This window comes from Malania oleifera, chromosome 1, assembly GCF_029873635.1.
Source record: "Malania oleifera isolate guangnan ecotype guangnan chromosome 1, ASM2987363v1, whole genome shotgun sequence".
In the NCBI taxonomy this organism is placed as follows: Eukaryota; Viridiplantae; Streptophyta; class Magnoliopsida; order Santalales; family Ximeniaceae; genus Malania; species Malania oleifera.
The window spans coordinates 155,929,225-155,948,063 of NC_080417.1; the positions used below are offsets into that span (position 1 = coordinate 155,929,225).

An 18,839-nucleotide genomic window follows, 5' to 3' on the forward strand; every position below is an offset into this window, starting at 1 on the left:
AGCAGCAATCAATCTAAATTCTTTTAACTGTTCAAAGCTTTCTTGCTCAAATATTTTCTGAAATCTTGTTGTGTTCTTACTGATACAAACTCACAATTTATGATCTCTTCTACTGAGTTTTTCAAATCTAATCAGAATCCCGGTGATAAAAATCTGAGATGCACGCTTTTATATTAATTTTTGATTGAAATATATTGGTATTCAACTGTACTAATCTGCTCTTGTTGAGAGCTTTTCTTGTACACAAGTTGTTTCTTGTTTCTCTTGTTGTTTGACGATTCAGGGTTGTTGAATCGTTGGCTAACGAGAAGGGCCATTCTTATTAGAGAGGGATCTCCACTTGATACGGAGAGGTTGTAACTTGGTCTGTAAAGAAGTTGGAAGGGGAAATCTTCACAGCAGTTGCTTGAGGCAAGGACGTAGGCTGCTGGTCGAACCTTGTAAAAATCTCGTGTCTCTCCTCTTTCCTAAATCTCTTTAAATTTCTGCAAACATATTAACTGCGTGGATGTTTTAATAGTGCAGGAAGTTTGGATTTTTTTGAACACTGATTTGAATCAAGGTTTTTGATTGGATTAAATTTTTGAAAGTTGAAATTATTGAAATACACAGCTGACTTAAATCTTGTGCTTATCTCATCTATTTTACAAAGAATCTCCAGATTGATTTATTGGAATTATTCATTGAAGCTATCATTATTCATTGTTTATAAGAAAATTTGATTCTGAAAATCTGATTATATATTGAAGCATTAGATTCAAATACTGAAGTGCTGAATATTAAAACTGAGTTTAATACATCATTCTATTGAAACAAAATTGCAAGGACACTTAAGATAATTTTTTGAAATTAATATTATCTTTGGTATATAAATCTGATCTGATATTTTATCTGTTTAAATTCTAGAAGCTGAATAAGCAACATCTTTATTGGTTAATATAAATAAGTTATTTGATAAGAATGGCGTTGCTGATTAGAGAGTGTGGTTGCAATCAACAAGGATTAAACTAAAGTTTCTAAAGAAGTTTTAAAAATCCAATTCACCCCCCCTCTTGGGATTACACCTTACTTCTCACCCTGTATACTTGGAACAACTTATTTTATGAGCTGGAAAGACAATCAGCATAAGAGGGAAAAGGATGAGGCCAACTGTGGATTTTTTGACAAATTACCTCAATTAAAACAGCACAATCATACTTACTAATTTTCTTAGCAACCAGGACAAGATCACAATACTTAGATTACCTTCAGGAATTCCCAGAATACAAATAATTTCAAGCTTGACTAGATCAGGACTACCAGAAAGGAAATTTTCCAACTTGGCAGAATCAAACTTCAAACTAGAGATAAAATAAAAGAGTCAAAGCATGCTTAATACTTCTCGCAGAATTTGCATCACCGCAAGCAAATGGCAAAGAACAAGTTAGTGATACTAAGCTTGCTACATTACTGCCAAAACATAAATGTCCATGAGTGGCAGCTCTCATAAGGATTTTGGTTAAGAACCTTCATTACCATCAGAAATAAGTACGGGGAAATTGGATCCCCTAGCCTCCTTTTTGCCCTTGAAAAAGCCTTCAAGAAAACAATTAATAGCTCAAGAGAAATAGGGAGTTCAAACATTGTAAAATCCAATTGACAAAAATTAAGCGGGCAATCCAATTCAACAGAATCAAAAGCTTTCTCTAAGTCCACTTTTAAAGCAAATTTAGGAGATTCCAAATTAGAATAGTAATTGTGCAAGAGCTCTTGAACTAAAAGAACATTATCTCGAATGTACCTTTGTTTAACGAAAGCAGTCTGATTTGGACTTATAAAAGAAGCCAGGCAACATTGAAACCTATTACTAAAATTTTTATTATATGCTTGTCTAGGATATTACAACGAGCTATAGGTCTGAAATTAGAAGGAGAAGAACTTTTTATCTTAGGCACTCGAACCATCATAATGGCATTCGCCTAATTCACAGCTTAGAATCTTCAATATTTGGCTTCATTATGGGCTATTTCTGCTGGTTGTTTCAAGGGAATCGGGATTGTCAGCTGTTCTCTTTAATTTTTTTAGTTTTTCTATTTTTGTTTTTTGTTTTCTTATTAGGAGGATTTCTTTCCTGTTTTGTACATTCTTTTTCTATTTAATGATATTCTTCTTTTTCAATAAAAAAAATTTATGCAACTATTACCATATGGTAGATGAGGTAGTTTAAAATATATTTCCAGTTGGGTAAAGGTTCAAATTTTGTATTCAAGAATAATTTTAATTTCAGTATTTAGAATCGGATAGAAAAGAAAATAATTTTATTGCTGAAAACAGTCAGTACTATACTATTATCTCAAATATATAATTTTTTGAAGGAGCATAAGTAATCCCCCTTAAAAAATACAAAACAGAATCAAAATAAATCAAAACCCAACCAATCACATGCTGCAAATCAGAAAACAAAAACCCTACGAAACAGTCACTGCAAAATGCCCTCAAAGAGGCCAAATACTGAATCCTATCCGAAAGCATAACCAAAGACATCTTCTTCCCCGCAAAATATGAGCATTCCATTCCAGCCAAATCCCCCCCAAAACTGCAAAAATTGCACATCTCCACAAGACCAAAGCATCCTTACCCCTTCGAAAACCTGAAAATGGATAGCAAAGAAATCTTCCACCGACTGCGGACACACCCAATTCTCTCCATATAAACCAAAAAGGTTGTTCCACACCCTCCAGGAAAAGGAGCAATGCATGAAAAAGTAAGAAGCAGATTCTTAATTTTGAAAGCAAGGAACAAACATCCAGTGATAAAGCCTTAAAAGGCCTCCTACTGTGCAACATATTGTTAGTGTTAACTCTGTTGAATAATTCGGTAAAATGGAAGACCTTACCTCAATGATAGGTCTTTCCCTATATAATATATGTCAAGTAAAATACCAATGACCGTAATACCCTTACTAACTCACACTTATTAACATAACTCTAATACATAATAATAATAATAATAATAATAATGCTAAATGACTAAATAACCAGTGATACTCCCACTCAAGCGGGAACATATATATCGTATTCTCCTAGCTTGTTACAAATGAATTTCACACAAACACCTCCTAAGGCTTTAATGAATAAATTAGCAAGCTGAAACTCATACTTCACATTAGTGGTTGTGATGAGCTTCTGTACAAGTTTCTCCCAAATAAAGTGACAATCAACTTCAATGTGCTTTGTCTACGCATGGAAGAATAGGTTGGAGGCAATATGAATAGCAACTCAATTGTCACACATTCATTCAACATGTTCTTCAACCAAACAAGTTTACATATAGTGTGTGCCATAGCCCTATACTTTGACTCAGCACTTGACCTGGCCACCACTTTTTGTTTCTTACTTTCCAAGACACCAAATTACCACTGAAAAAGATACAGTAGCCAATTGTGAATCTTCGGTTGTAAGGTGAACCAGTCCAATCTACATCTGTATATCCCTGAATATGAGCATGAACCCGATCCTAATCAAAGAGACCTCTCCTGGTGCACCTTTGAGATATCTCAAAATGCAAATTACTACATCCCAGTGACTTGTTCTCGGGTAATCGAGAAACTAACTCACAACACTGGTTGCAAAGGATATATCTGGTCAGGTGACTGTAAAAATAATTCAACTTTTCAACAAGTCTTTGGTACTGTCCTAGGTTAGGCAACAAATCACCCACATCTGGAAGCAACTTATTATTGGATCCTAGCAGCACTATTTCATCAAAAAGATCAAGAACATACTTCCTTTGAGACAAGACAGTTTGTGTACAAGATCTTGATACTTCTATTCCCAAGATTCCAAGAAGTACTTCAATGGTCCCAAATCCTTTGTTTGAAACTTAGTCTGTAGGAAATGATTCAGGCTTCGAATACCTTGATCATCATCACCAGCAATCACAATATCATCCACATAAACTATAAGCAAAATCTTTTTGGACAGAGCATGTCAATAAAATACAAAATGATCTACAACACATCGTTGAAGGCCAAACTCAAGTACTACAGTATTGAAGCAACCAAACCATGCCCTTGGAGGCTATTTCAAACCATATAGTGACTTCTTGAGCCGACACACAGAGACTGACTCCCCCTGAGCAACAAACCTAGGTGGTTACTCCATATAAACCTCCTTTTGAAGATCACCATGTGGGAAATCATTCTTCACATCTAACTGATGTAGAGGCCAATGATGGGTGGTGGCTAAGGAGATGAACAAATGTACTAAGGCGAGTTTGGCTACAGGGGAGAATGTGTCTGAATAGTCCAAGCCATACACTATAGTACATCCTTTAGTAACAAGGCGAGCCTTCAATCGAGCCAAGGAACCATCTGGATTAACCTTCATAGTGTACACCCAACGACAACCAACCATAGATTTATCAGAAGGAATACGTACTAAGTCCCAAGTATCATTATCCTGTAGAGCAAGCATCTCTTCTATCATTGCATTTCTCCACCCAGAATGGGACAAGGCTTCAGAAATAGATCTTGGTAGACCAACAGAAGACAAAGTACGAACAAAACAGTAATATGAGGGTGACAAAAAAATCATAACAAACAAAATTAGAGATTGAATGTTGGGTACAACTATGTTTACCTTTTCGAACAGCAATAGGCGGATCAACATCTTGGGAAATAGGATCATCTAACAAGGGAACTAAAGGCGTAGAAGTGGAAGCTAGAGCAAGCTCTCCTCCCTTGAGTCACCGTGTGTATACCTGCAAATTGGGATGATCCAAGTGACGAGAAGAACTCAAACTAGATGAATATGTTGGAGGATTGGGCACAGATATTAGGTTAGGATATGGAAGACAGGGTAGAGGAAAGGGCTCATTAAGGTCAAAAGAACTCAAAGAATCAGAGTAGTATGGTGTAGATTCAAAAAAGGAAACATCAGCAGAGACAAAGAATCGATGTAGAGTAGGGCTATAATGTTGATATCCCTTTTGAGAATAGGAATACCCTAGAAAAATGTATTTGATAGAACAAGGATCCAACTTATCCATTCTTAGAGTTAACTGATGGACAAAAAAGACAACCAAATATACGAGGAAGGGAGAACAAAGGAGCCTTACGGAACATAACTGAATATGGGATTTTACCACCAAGGACAGAGGATGACATTTTTTTAATGAGAGAGCAAGCAGTGAGCACGACATCACTCCAAAAAACTTTGGGGAAATTCATCTGATAGAATAGGGTATGAGTAACTTTGAGAATATATTTGTTTTTCGATTCTGCAATTCCATTGTGCCGTGGAGTGTCGACACAAGAAGTCTAATGGATCATACTAGAATTAGTCATATAGGTACTGAATTGGGTACTAAAGTACTCCTTAGCATTATCACTACGAAGTATCTTGATTGGCATAGCAACTAAGCCTTTATTTGAGAATAGAGGGCACAAAAGATATTAAACTCATAACTATCTTTCATTAAATACAACCAAGTCATCTTGGAGTAGTCATTGACAAATGTAACAAAGTATTGAAGCCCCAATTTCGACATGGAACAACTCGGACCCCAACATCAGAATAGACGAGCATGAGAAAGATTATCTACCCGTTTGTTGACTTGGGAAGCGAAGGGAACACGATGATGTTTTGTCAACTAACATGACTCACACTCGAGACTAGACACAAAACTCAAGGTAGGAACTAGTTGTGTTAATTTGTCCAAGAATAGATGGCCAAGGCGACAATGGATTTGAAGCGGTGTAGCAGTGGCTGTGCAAGCAATGGGAGAAGACAGCGACTCAAAGTGGTAGAGTCCACGAGCCTCACGCCCTGTACCAATTGTCTTCCTCGTCTTCAAAACCTAAATAATCATAGAATTAGGAAAGAAGGTTATAGAGTAATTTAGTGCCTTTATAAGTTTACTAATTGACATAAGATTGAATGGGGACTTAAAATGTATAAAGAAGGAGATAGAGAGATGATGAGAGTAGGATTTACTGTTCCTATCCTTTTAAACTGTAGTCGTGGATCCATCATCAAAAATAACTTGAGATAGATTTTTAGAATATTAGAGGGCAGAAAAGAAGTTGGTTACACCTGTCACATGGTCAGTAGTAGCAGAGTCAATAATCCAAGGACTAGTGGGAGAGATAAAAGATAACATACAAATTGTAGGATCACCCTTCTGAGCAAAAGATGCAATGTGATGAGATGCCTGTGGGGATGTTTGATACTCTAGGAATCTCGAATACTCTTCCTCCGAGATAGTTATAGTATGCTGTTTCACCTGAACAAATGCCTGATTATGGAAATATGCTTTTGGGAATTGAGGACACCATCACAACACACACACAACCTCGAGACAGCAGCAAATCAGAAATACACAGCAAACAAAATGCTCTTGGGATTCCAAAAGTGAACTTCTAGACCAACCAAAACAACCACAAGTCAATTTTTTTTTCAGACCAACCAAACCAAACACAAACAAGCCACCTATTGATTCAACCACGAACGAGTCACCAACAACTGGACATAGCACTGCGACAACCCTACGAAATCAATGTATAAATGCTGCCACTGCTCCAGGAGGCTTAAACAACTGGACATAGCACTGCCACAACCCTACAAAATCAATGTAAAAATGCTGCCCCTACTCCAAGAGACTTAAACACATCCCCAACAAACTAACATGCAGCTGTAACAGTACCAAACAGCCTCTGAAGTACACAGCGAACGACATTCTCCTTGAATTCATGGACCGTCCCAACACACAACGTTCTACAACTGGAGCAAACCACAAGCACACAGTGAACAAGATAAAAAACAAATCAAGAACACAGCAATATTACTGTTTCAGGCCTCAATGAACTCTATAATTACTGAACAACAGCTTCAGGCATTAGCAAGCAAACATTTCCGGAATGCCGCACATGATCAATTGAAAAAGATGATCCCTTTGGACCAAAAAGCAACTTGGTATTATGGTGTGAGGAAGGATTCAAGACATTAGGGAGAAAATCAGAGCAAAATAGCTGCTCCAAAAAGTCTCATGTGCGGCACCATCAGCTTACTGCCAGCGTGTGGGGGCACATGGGAAATCCTCTGGCTATGAAATTTTAAGGGCTGGCAGATCGGCAGGTCTGTGGCTTGCTATGTGGTTAGTTTTGCAAAATATGAGGTATTTCTTGAGGTGTTGAAGACATCAGCAGCATCCAGGATTTTTCCATGACTGCAGTATTTTCCGGCAACTGGTGAAGCTGTTCCTGGACTTTGGTGATGCTGATGACCCTTCTACTGCAGCAAGCTGCGTGGTATTATGATGTCTACGGTTTGATTTAGCAGCGGTTATGCAATTAGGGTTTAGGTCAAATCTTGCTTTGATACCATGTTGAATAATTAGGTAAAATGGAAGACCTTAACTCAATGATAGTTCTCTCTGTATATTTATAATATATGTCAAGTACAATACCAATGACCATAATACCCTTACTAACTCACACTTATTAACATAAATCTAACACATAATAATAATGCTAAATGGCCAAATAACCACTAACAAACTCCATTACGAACAACCAACCAAATAAAAGCCTTAATTTTAAATGGGTCTTTAACTTTCCAAATGGAACTATAAAGCGGGAAACACAAGCTTTTGTTGGTTAAATGCTGAAAAAAAAAAAAGATTTACAAGAATACTCCCAAGAAGAATCAAGAATTCAAGATGATAGTCTCTCCTTTGGGAGAGGAACATACCATCCAATAAACTAAGGAGGCTAGCTCCAAGACTTCCCTATCATTAAGAGCCCTACAAAATTGGAAACAATAGAAACCAGCACCATTAGAAATAAAGAAAGAAGAAATTGGTTCATTGTGCAAAGAAGACAATCTAAACAAATGGGGAAAAGATGAACATGTGAACTACCCTTCCAAGGACTACGACAAGAACATATGAAACAATTATTAGCATCCCACACATTATCTTGCAGGCCAAATTTACTTTTAATAACTTTGTACCAAAGGGAAGATCCCTCTAAGGACAATAACCACAACCATTTACACATCAAAGAAATGTTCTTAGACACCAACTTACCAATACCCAAAACCCCCTCCTTTTCATACCTACAAACAACCTCTCACCTAACCAAATGATCTTTATGCTCCCTGACCCCAGACCAAAGAAAACTTCTCATGATCTTTTCAATACTACTAGCTACCCTCAAAGGTATTCTATAGATAAACAAGAAATAAGGAGGAATACTAGCAAGGCAATCCTGAATGAGTTTAATACACCCACCTAGAGAAAATAAAGCACCCTTCCACCCGTCCAATCTCTTAGGCACCTTCTTTGCCCCTAAGCGTGTAATTGGATTTTTTCGGTTTGGTAATTGCCAAATAACCAAATTGCTCAGTTTTCAAATATAAAAAATCAAAACTGTACCATAAACCATCGGTTAATAAAAAAACCAAACCTCCAATTTTCAAATATGGTTCAGTTAAATTCAATTTTGTTTGAACTATAGGAACAAATAGTAACCTTCCATGGGCTGGCTGAGCAGTGAGCTCTTACGCCTACCTTGAACAGCCACAGCCTTAAAATTGGGCTATTGGCTTGGCTTTAAGGCCCACCATGTGAATTGGGAGAGCAAGCAGGGTGGTGTTGGTATTTTAAGAAACCGAAACATATTCCCTTCCCATACACAACGGATGGAAATCAGAGTTAAAATATTTATTATTCATTGGATGGAATAACTAATTATAATTAAACTATTAAAAAATGTATGAATCTAAGTATACAAAAAATCATCATAAATATTAAATAAAATTATAACATAATTTAATTTACTCAGTTTTTCTTGTTCTTCGGTTCATTGTTCTGATGGAAATCAAAGCCAAAGTTTTTATTTTAAAAACTGCAACTGAGAATTGAAAAACCAAACTGAAATGTATTTCGCTCTGCTTTTTGGTAATTTTTGTACACTCCTAGATACCTACCGTAGGAACCCAAAAGACCCAAGGGATCTAGGATTACCACCTAGAGGCACAACTAAATAACTCACAGCCCAATCAAGAATACCACACCAAACTAAAGAGGACAATTCCAAAGATCTAGAAATATCCAAATTAATACAAGCTAACCCACTCTTCCCCAAATTTATTTTTAAACCAGAGATCCTCTCAAACAATTGCAAAATAGAAAGTATATTAACAAGAGACTCCCTATGATCTTATAAAAAGAAAATAGTATCATCATAAAATATATAAATTGCACATATAAAATGAACACTAGCTTGGTTGTGAGAAGCCCTCTAGCATGCCAAGTGTGGAGAAGGTTTTGAAACTCTTGACTTGCATTTTAAGTGATTTTTTCGAGTAAAAAGTTGATGTCAACCAGCTCCAAACTCACTGACCTTTTGAACCCAGATTGGACTGGTCCACAGTCTACTAGTCCAGTATACAACATTTAATCGATTTTCGCACAAAGTGAAACGAGGCTAACGAGCTATATTTTAAATTAAATTTCCAATTGCATTCAAATTTCATATTAAAAATTGAACACATTGCAGTTTTGGATAAACATGATCAATGATCAAATGATTACAACTGCCAAGATAAGGATCATGCTTTAGCCCTTCATACGCATCAGTTGTAATTGTAACATACTTATGAGGCAACTCCCAAAAGAAATGTTGGCTTTTAAAGAACATTTAAAGAGAGTAACTAACTGAAACTCTGAATCATTTAAATAACACCAATTGAGTAAAATTTTATGCAAGTAATTCACAATGCTTAATCAAAATGTGATAGAAATGAACTTACACTCCAGCAATGCGTGGCTGGAATAAGATCTCTCCTGTTTTAAAGCGTTCATTTGAAAGAGTAAACCAACTTTCTGAAACTTTAAATGAAGCATTTGTATCTTTAGATAGCTCAGCTTCATAATCAACAGCAACATAACATAGGTTCTGCACATTCAGCCAACCATCAAAATATCAGTCATCATGAAGAAAAATGTCACAAATGAAAATACTTTATTTGAGAAGCATTGTACACAAATTTGAAAGACAACAGAAAAATAAAAACTGCACATTTTCATCTTCCCTCAAAAGATTCAGTCTTTTCAAGCTCAAGGACCGTAAATCTTCTAGGAAATGTTGGATTAGGACGATATACCAAGCTCCAGGCATATGAACCTTCAAGTTTTTCCCTCATCATATTAGATTTTCTAGGGATTCGTACTCCGTATTTTGTAACGAAAAGGGATCACTCCCTTACTTAGCATTTACACCCACCACAACCTTGGTGAAGTTGCTAATTTTCTGAACAAACATAATGGGATCCACTAACGTCATTTGGAAGACCTCAAATATAAAACTAGAAATTTACAGACCAGCAAATTGTACAAATTGAAAATAGAGCTAGCAATGTACCATTAAGTGGATGTTAAGACAGTTAATTTAATCTAGCCAAAAAAAAACTAATTTACAATTACTGAATCAGTGTTACATATAAACAAATGTGCGTGGCATTTGTCATACAAACAGGCACTGCTTATTATGCACCTAAAATCCCCATGTATGACATTATTTGCATGTGTATATTTTTTGGACATCGGTAAGGTCTGGAGGATCACCATTCCCATACCATTCTTTATTGCCTAAACCAAACCTCAGGAGTGAAAAAATTAAGGATCGCCATTCCCATAATGCTTTATAGCCTAAACCAAACCTTAGGGGTGAAAAATATTAATTCTTACTATTTTTTGTACAAGTTAATTTTATGATAAGGAAAACCGAAGTAGTGCACTCTAAGAAGGCCTTCTTGTTATATTCTACGCGGAACAAGGAATCATTTGCTTCCAGATCCAAGGATCTGTAGAGTAGAGACCGTTAAGAGTCATCTAAAAGCACATGAAATTTACTCCACAGCTCATTCTTAACAACCCATTCAGTAGAATATCCAAGAATCTGTAGAGACTAGAGACTCTTAAAGAGTCATCTAAGTGCATGTGAACTTTACTCTATAACTCGTTCTTGACCACCTTCTCTGGTAGAATCTGCACTTTTTTTTTTGGTCACTCCGAAATGTTTTACCTAATTGTCAAGAGTCATGTTAAAATTTGAAATTTTGGACTAAATCTATACCCCCCTCTTCCAAAAAGAAGAAGAGAACAAACAGTGACTCCCATCCTGTTCATGGGATGCCGCATTAAACACTCACATACTGAACAAAGAGCAAGAGAACAAATTGCTCAACTTTTTGCATAAAGAGAGAAGACTCAATCATATTACCTCTTTAAGTGTGCGAACAGTGTACAATGACTCAAAATCCATGTTTCTCTGTTGCATCTGTTCTTTGAGGAATCCTGTAAGCTTTAATGCTCCAAGTCCCGCAACTTCAACACCCACCTCGCGCATTACTTTACCATTCAAAACTGTTAAGCAGAAAAGCAAAGGTACAAAACAATGATGTGATTTACATGTGGAGACATAATTATAAGGAAATGAAAGCTCAAAATGGGAAGTTAACAATAAGTAATGACATATAAGAATAAGTGACCCCAAAGGAGCAATTCAGTGAGGAGAGAGCCAAGATAAGCACTTTGAGAAGTGTAAGCCCTTGGTCTGAGTTCCACTAGGTGCAAACGTTTCCTTAGGGAGGGTCACTCTAAAGCCTTTCTTGCTGGGTTTAGCCAGTGCCACAGGTTGGGCACTATGGTACCTAGAGTAGTAATCTCATCCCATCCCTCTTTTTTTTCTTTTTTTCCTTTTCTGATAATCAAAGAGTAACTACTGTATTAGCAGGCACTAAGGGGGGTACAAAATCATATCAAAGAAGAAAAAAAATATTTAATAAGTAAAAAAAGAAAAAAACAAGCCAAGCAAGGAGGTGTGGTTAGGGCTGTAAACGAACCAAGCTGCTCAAGAGCTCGGCTCAGTAAGAGCCTATTTTGGCTCCTTTATTATCTAAATGAGAGATTCCCAAGCCCAGTTTTCAGGCTCATTTGCTAAATGAGCCAAGCCTGAACAACAATGGGCTCAGCTCGTTTCGGCTCGTGAATAGCTCGATTAGGCTAGGTAATTTGCTCATTAAGAGACACAATTTCAAATTTAATACTTAGAATGTTTTATTCATTTCAGTTATTAAATAGCAAGCCAAACAATAAACTACCAAATAATTAGTACCATTGGTTCATTAAACACGTGGGAAAGGGGGCTCATATAGAAGAGGGTAGACCTATGAAGACTTCCATATTCCGATGTGGGAAATGGGAATTAGGAGCAAGGTTGTTAGAATCGGGATCCTACACAGGATCATTGGGAGGGTCCTTAGAATCGGATCGTGGATCATAAGATTCTACTTACAATGTAAAGTAAATTAAAAATTTATATATTTGGAAATTTATGACAACTCTCAATAAAATAATCCTAAAAACTTGGTAGTAAGTTTAAGAAATTAAAATACATTTCAGGAATGTAGCTAGCATGCTAGCTAGCACCTAGCAGGTTTTTCCTTCAACAATTTTGACCCTATAACAAAATCTGAATAGCCTGAACTGCAAAGTCTCTGCAAATGCTAGCCTGTTGCTAGCTTATTTATTTAATAATTATAACTAAAAAGAAAATAAAAAAGAATGAAGAGAGGAAGGAAGGACAAATTTTTAATATTAATTCAATGAACTGATGTAAATTTCTCAATTTCGGCAGTTTTGTCATCAGACACAAGAAGAAGAGGAGAAACAGGAAAAAAAGAAGGAAGAAAGAGGAAGAGCATTTTGTTAGTAGCAAAGAAAAGAAGAGGAAAAAGAAAACTACATGCTCTCTGCTTTGGGAAAAAAATAGGCCTCTGGCTTGTCGATAATAAGAGAAAAAGAAGAGGACGTAAAAAAAACTACAAAGATAATGCATAACTACTACAGGCCTGCAACTTTAAGCTCTTAGCCTGACTGTGCAACAGCTTATATGTTGAAGCTCTCTGCTGATCTCAAAGCTCTCAGCTGGCCTCTATTGTTGCTGGAAGAAGGAACTATCCAAGCCTACTGATAGACAACCTAGGATCTATCCTATCAAGAACTCTAAGCTCTGAGAGAGCTTTGCATTTTGAAGAAAGAGAGCTTTCAAGAGATGCTCAACTGCTCTCTTGACTTGGATCAAACAAATCCTAGAACATGCTCATTATTTTGCCCTAATTTTAATGCATTTGAGCCAAATAGACCAAATTTTGTGCCAACTGCAAAAGTAAAGTATTTGGGCGAACAAAAATATATATTTGGCCTTTTTCCTTAAAATCCTAAATAGGAAAAATCCATATTCCATTGCAAAAGTAGGATCGATAGGATCACAAGTAGGATCACTATCCTAAGATCTAAGATCCTACTAGGATAGTAGGATCCTACTTTATTAAGATTCTACCTAAGATCTGGATCGATTAGACAAGTATGGATTGTAAGATCGTAGAATCACAAGATCCAGATCGGGATCTTAATAACCATGATTAGGAGTTGAGTGGGAGGGAAAGCTAGAAATGAAATGGGATTTGGAAGTTAGTGGGGGAGAGAGCTGCATGATTGGGATGCAAATTGTCCCACATCGAAAATCCAAGAAAGAGTTGGCTCCACAACAGCTTATAAAAACCATTGCCTAGGCTAACATTTCTCTCCATCTTCCCATGACTTATGGGCCTGCTTGGTTTCCTATTTTAGTTGTGGGCCTGCTTGCTTGCAGGCCTACTTCAATTTGCTATTTTACTTGTGGGCTTGCTTGCTTGCGGGCTTACTTTGGTATCAGCTAATGGGCTTCAGTGCAGTTTTAAAATATTGATTTCATATGAAAGATATTAAACTGGTTTGGTTCATAGTCATTTGTCATTTTGAATATTGTATATTTTAAATAGTGTTTTTCAAGATAGTTACTAGTGATTAGTGTTTGGAACTTGTGAAAATAATTATCAATGATAATTATTTAGTGTTAGTTGTTTGAAAAGATTATTAGTGTGCAATATTTTTGTTGGTTAGGTTAAGTATTAAGTGATTTAAAGAAATCAGACTTAATATTACACTAGTTGTTTTAAGTTTTGAATGAGTACAAGATTTATTGACATTTTTTCAGTTAAGTATTAGTGATATCATTTGTGTTATGTGATTTCATTTGTAATTTGAAATCGAATTTATATAACTTAGACTAAAAAATTATAGATTTAAGATTGTTAAAGAAGTTACTATAACTTTTGAGTTAGTAGTAGATTTATTGACACTTATTTTGTTAAATATTTGTGATATTATTTGGATTGTATTTTTTAAGTTTAGTTATTTAAATAAGGTAGGTAGTGATTTAATTAAAGGTTGCATAAGTCAAGATTTATTGGGAGACTTACTGAAATCACTAGTGCATGAAATTTTGAAAATAAGGGTTATTTGAAATTATTTAAAAATATATTAAGATTTATAAATTAGAGTTGAATAAAAATCCAAAATTTTAATAGGAAAATATTTATCATTAGGAGAGTCTTCAATAATGCACTTAATGTCCTAATTTTTTCACACACAGCCGGTCCCAAGCCCGGGTTAAGGAGGAGGGTTGCGTTAGGTAGCTAAGAGCCAGCGTAAAATTTGTCAGATCACTATGATATAAATCCTTACCGAATATTTGCTGGGGCGTCCCCTACGAGCGACGCGTTGCACTTGAACCACCCGGGTGTAGCGAAAAGTGGGCGAGGGTGGGCTAGGTCGTCGCCCCGAAGCGACGCGCCGTGTCGGCGCCCAGGTACGGTGTCAAATATGCGAGGGTTCCTGCATCATTCTGGACGTGGGCAGGTAAAGACGTTAGTTCAGGAAACTAGGATTAGATTAGCAACTTGGAATATAGGGATACTTACGGGTAAAAGCATGGAAATTGTGGATACAATGATTAGAAGAAGAATTAATATAATTTGCCTTCAAGAAACTAAGTGGGTGGGGGAGAAAGCTAGAGAAATCGATAAATTAGGATTTAAACTTTGGTACACTGGAAAAGAAAAACATAAAAATGGAGTAGGCATTATTATAGACAAAAACTTAAAAGATAGCGTTGTAGATGTAACTAGAGTAAGAGATAGAATTATAAAAATCAAAATAGTATTAGGACAAGAGATAATAAATATCATTAGTGCTTATGCTCCTCAAGTTGGCTTAGCAGAAAATCTTAAGAGACAATTTTGGGAAGATATGGATAGTATTATACAAGGCATACCAGGGACTGAGAAAATATTTATAGGAGGAGATTTGAATGGACACGTTGGAAGAGATAATAAAAATTATGAAAGGATACATAGAGGATATGGCTATGGAGACAAAAATGAGTCTGGGGAGATGATCTTAGACTTTGCTATGTCATATGATTTTAGTATAATAAATACTTGCTTTAAGAAGAGAGAAGAACACTTAATAACCTTTAAAAGTGGACAAAATAGAAGTCAAATAGATTTTTTTTTAACTAGGAGGGTAGATCGTTTATCATGCAAGGATTGTAAAGTTATTCCAGGTGAAAGTCTAACCACACAACATAGAGTCTTAGTATTAGATATATGCATTAAAAAATGGAAGAAAAAGGATAAAATAAACCAGTGTAGGAGAACTAGATGGTGGAACCTAAAAGGAGAAAATATAATAAAATTTAAAGATAAAATGATCAAAGATGGGGATTGGACCTTAGAGGATGGGATAGATTCAAATACTCTTTGGAATAGATTAGCTAGCTCTATTAAAAAGATAGCAAAAGAGATTTTAGGCGAATCAAGGGGAAGATTCTCAAATAGCAAAGAAAGTTGATGGTGGGATAAAGATGTACAAAAAATCATAAAGACAAAAAGAATTTGGTATAAAACATGGCAAAAATGTAGAAACAGAGATAACTTTGAAAAATATAAGGAGGCAAGAAAAGATGCAAAAAGGGCCGTTAGTGAAGCTAAACATAGATCATTTAATAATTTGTATGATAGATTAGGTACAAAAGAAGAGGAAAGAGATATATTTAAAATTGCTAAAGCTAGAGAAAGGAAGAACAAGGACTTAGGAAATGTAAAATATATAAAAAGTGAGGATGATATTGTCTTGGTTAAGGACGAAGATATTAAAGAAAGATGGGGAAGTTACTTTAGTAAGTTGTTTAATGAAAACCAAATAGAAGACTTAAATTTAGAATTGTCTAATGAGGAAAAGACTAAAAATATAAGATTTATTCGCAAAATTAGAGTTAACGAAGTTAAGTTTGCACTAAAAAAGATGAAAAATGGGAAAGCTATAGGACCAGATAACATCCCAATTGAAATTTGGAAATGCTTGGGTGATAACAGAATTATATGGTTAACTAATTTATTTAATACAATTGTAAAAACTAAGAAAATGCCAGATGAATGGAGAAAAAACACTTTAATACCTATATACAAAAATAAAGGAGATATTCAAAATTGTAATAACTATCGTGGAATTAAACTTATGAGTCATACGATGAAACTATGGGAAAGAGTAGTTGAACAAAGATTAAGGTTAGAAACAAAGATCTTAGAAAATCAATTTGGTTTTATGCCTAGGAGATCTACCACAGAAGCTATTTATCTTTTAAGAAGATTAATGAAAAAGTTTAGGGAAAAGAAGAGGGACTTGCATATGATATTTATTGACCTTGAGAAAGCATATGATAGGATACCTAGGGAAGTTCTATGGTGGGTTTTAGAAAAAAAGGGTGTATGTTGTAGGTATACCGATGTCATTAAGGATATGTACGATGGAGTAATGACTAGTGTAAAGACTATAGATGGAGAAACTAGAGAATTTCCAATTACCATAGGTGTGCATCAAGGATCTGCTTTGAGTCCTTATCTTTTTGGTTTAGTGATGGACCAATTGACTAAGAGTATTCAAAAGGAGGTTCCATGGTGTATGTTGTTTGCAGATGATATTGTATTAATTGACGAAACTAGGGATGGAGTAGAGGCTGAGTTAGAATTATGGAGAGAAGCTTTGGAATCTAGAGGCTTTAAGATAAGTAGAAATAAAACAGAATATATGAAATGTAATTTTAGTAATGATAGGAGGAATATTGGAGACAAAGTTAAACTTGATGATGAAGAAATAAATAACACTTGTAGATTTCGATACCTTGGATCTATTATGCAAGCTGAAGGAGAAATTGAAGATGATGTAATGCATAGAGTTAAAGCAGGTTGGGTAAAATGGAGAAGTGCTTCAAGTGTTCTATGTGATCGTAGAATACCCTTAAAATTGAAAGGGAAATTTTATAGAACAGCTATAAGACCAGCCATGCTATATGGATCAAAATGTTGGGCGACGAAGAAACATAATATCCAAAAAGTAAAAGTTGCCGAGATGAGGATGCTTAGATGGATGAGTGGTATAACATTGAAAGATAAATTAAGGAATGAACATATTCGTGGTAAGTTAGGTGTAGCTCCTATAGAAGATAAGATAACGGAGGGACGACTCAGATGGTATGGACACTTGCAACGTAGGCCTTATAGTGCACCTGTGAGGAAGAGTGACTTAGTTACTGTGGGGGGCAGTAGAAAGGGTAGGGGTAGACCTAAAATAACTTGGGAGGAGATAGTGAGTAAGGATTTAATATCTTTGAATCTATCAAAAGAAATGGTCCATGATCGCATAAATTGGCGGAAAAGGATTCATATAGCCGACCCCACTTAGTGGGACTAAGGCTTGGTTTTGTTGTTGTTGTTGTTGTTGTAGAGTCTTCAATAAATCAAACTAGACACATGAATCTATTACCAAGAATTTGACTGGTATTGAATATAGCACAAGCGCGACAAAGGCAATTTAGGTTAGAAGGAGAATAAAGTTACAAAACAACAACAACAACAAGAAGCCTTAAGTCCCACTAGGTGGGGTTGGTTACATGAATCATTTTCCACCAATTTACCAGATGGAGAGCATTTTCTTCTATTAGATTAAGGGCTATTAAATCCTTCCTCACTACCTCATTCCAATTTATTTTAGGCTTACCCTTACCCCTTTCGTGCCAAAATAACCAACTCACTCCTCCTCACAGATGTTCTACTAGCCAAAGTTTCAAATGCCCAAACCATCTAAACCACTCCTCCTTAATTTTGTTTTCAACCGGTGTTATGCTTCTATTATTGTGTATATGCTCATTAATTTTGTTTTCAACCGGTGTTATGCTTCTATTATTGTGTATATGCTCATTTCTTATTTCATCTTTTATTGATAAACCACTCATCCACCTTAACATTCACATTTCAATAACTTTACTATTTTAAAATGTTGTTTCTTAGTTGCCCAAAATTCTAAACGATAAAGCATAGCTAGCCTTATAATTGTTGTATAAAACTTTCCATTTTAATTTTAAAGGTATTCTATGATTACACAACGCGCCTAACACACTCCTTCATTTTACCTATCCTGTTTTAATTTTATATATTACATCTTCAATTTCCCCTTTCGTTTGCATAATAGAGCCAAAATATCTAAATCTATTACTACTATTAGTTTTTTGATTATCAAGTTTGATCTTCTCTCCACTACTACTCCTTACATTATTGAAATTACATTTCATATATTTTGTCTTGTTCCTACTTATCCTAAAACTTTTAGATTCTAATGCAGTACTCCAAAGTTCTAGTTTAGATTCCACTCCACTTCTACTATCATCAATCAACACAATATAAAAAGACAAGGACTCAAAGTAGAATCTTTGATGTACATCTATTGTGATTGGAAAATCTCTGGATTCCCCTCCAACAGTACTAACGCTAGTCACTACACTATTATACATATCCTTAAGGGTCTCAATATACCTTCTATAAAGCCCCTTCTTTTCTAAAATCCACCAAAGAACT

At 35.5% G+C, this 18,839-nt stretch overlaps 1 protein-coding gene across 3 annotated transcripts in view; it reads right to left on the reverse strand.

Moving 5' to 3' along the window:
* LOC131168361 (actin-related protein 8) overlaps positions 1-18,839 on the reverse strand; it is a 69,847-nt gene that overhangs the window by 6,524 nt on the left and 44,484 nt on the right. For all 3 annotated transcript variants that reach the window (XM_058127738.1, XM_058127730.1, XM_058127744.1), the window contains 2 exons: positions 11,267-11,409; positions 9,795-9,940 (listed from right to left, as the gene is read on the reverse strand). In XM_058127738.1, coding sequence (XP_057983721.1) covers positions 9,795-9,940; positions 11,267-11,409 — 289 coding nt within the window. The remainder of the gene's footprint in view (positions 1-9,794; positions 9,941-11,266; positions 11,410-18,839) is intronic.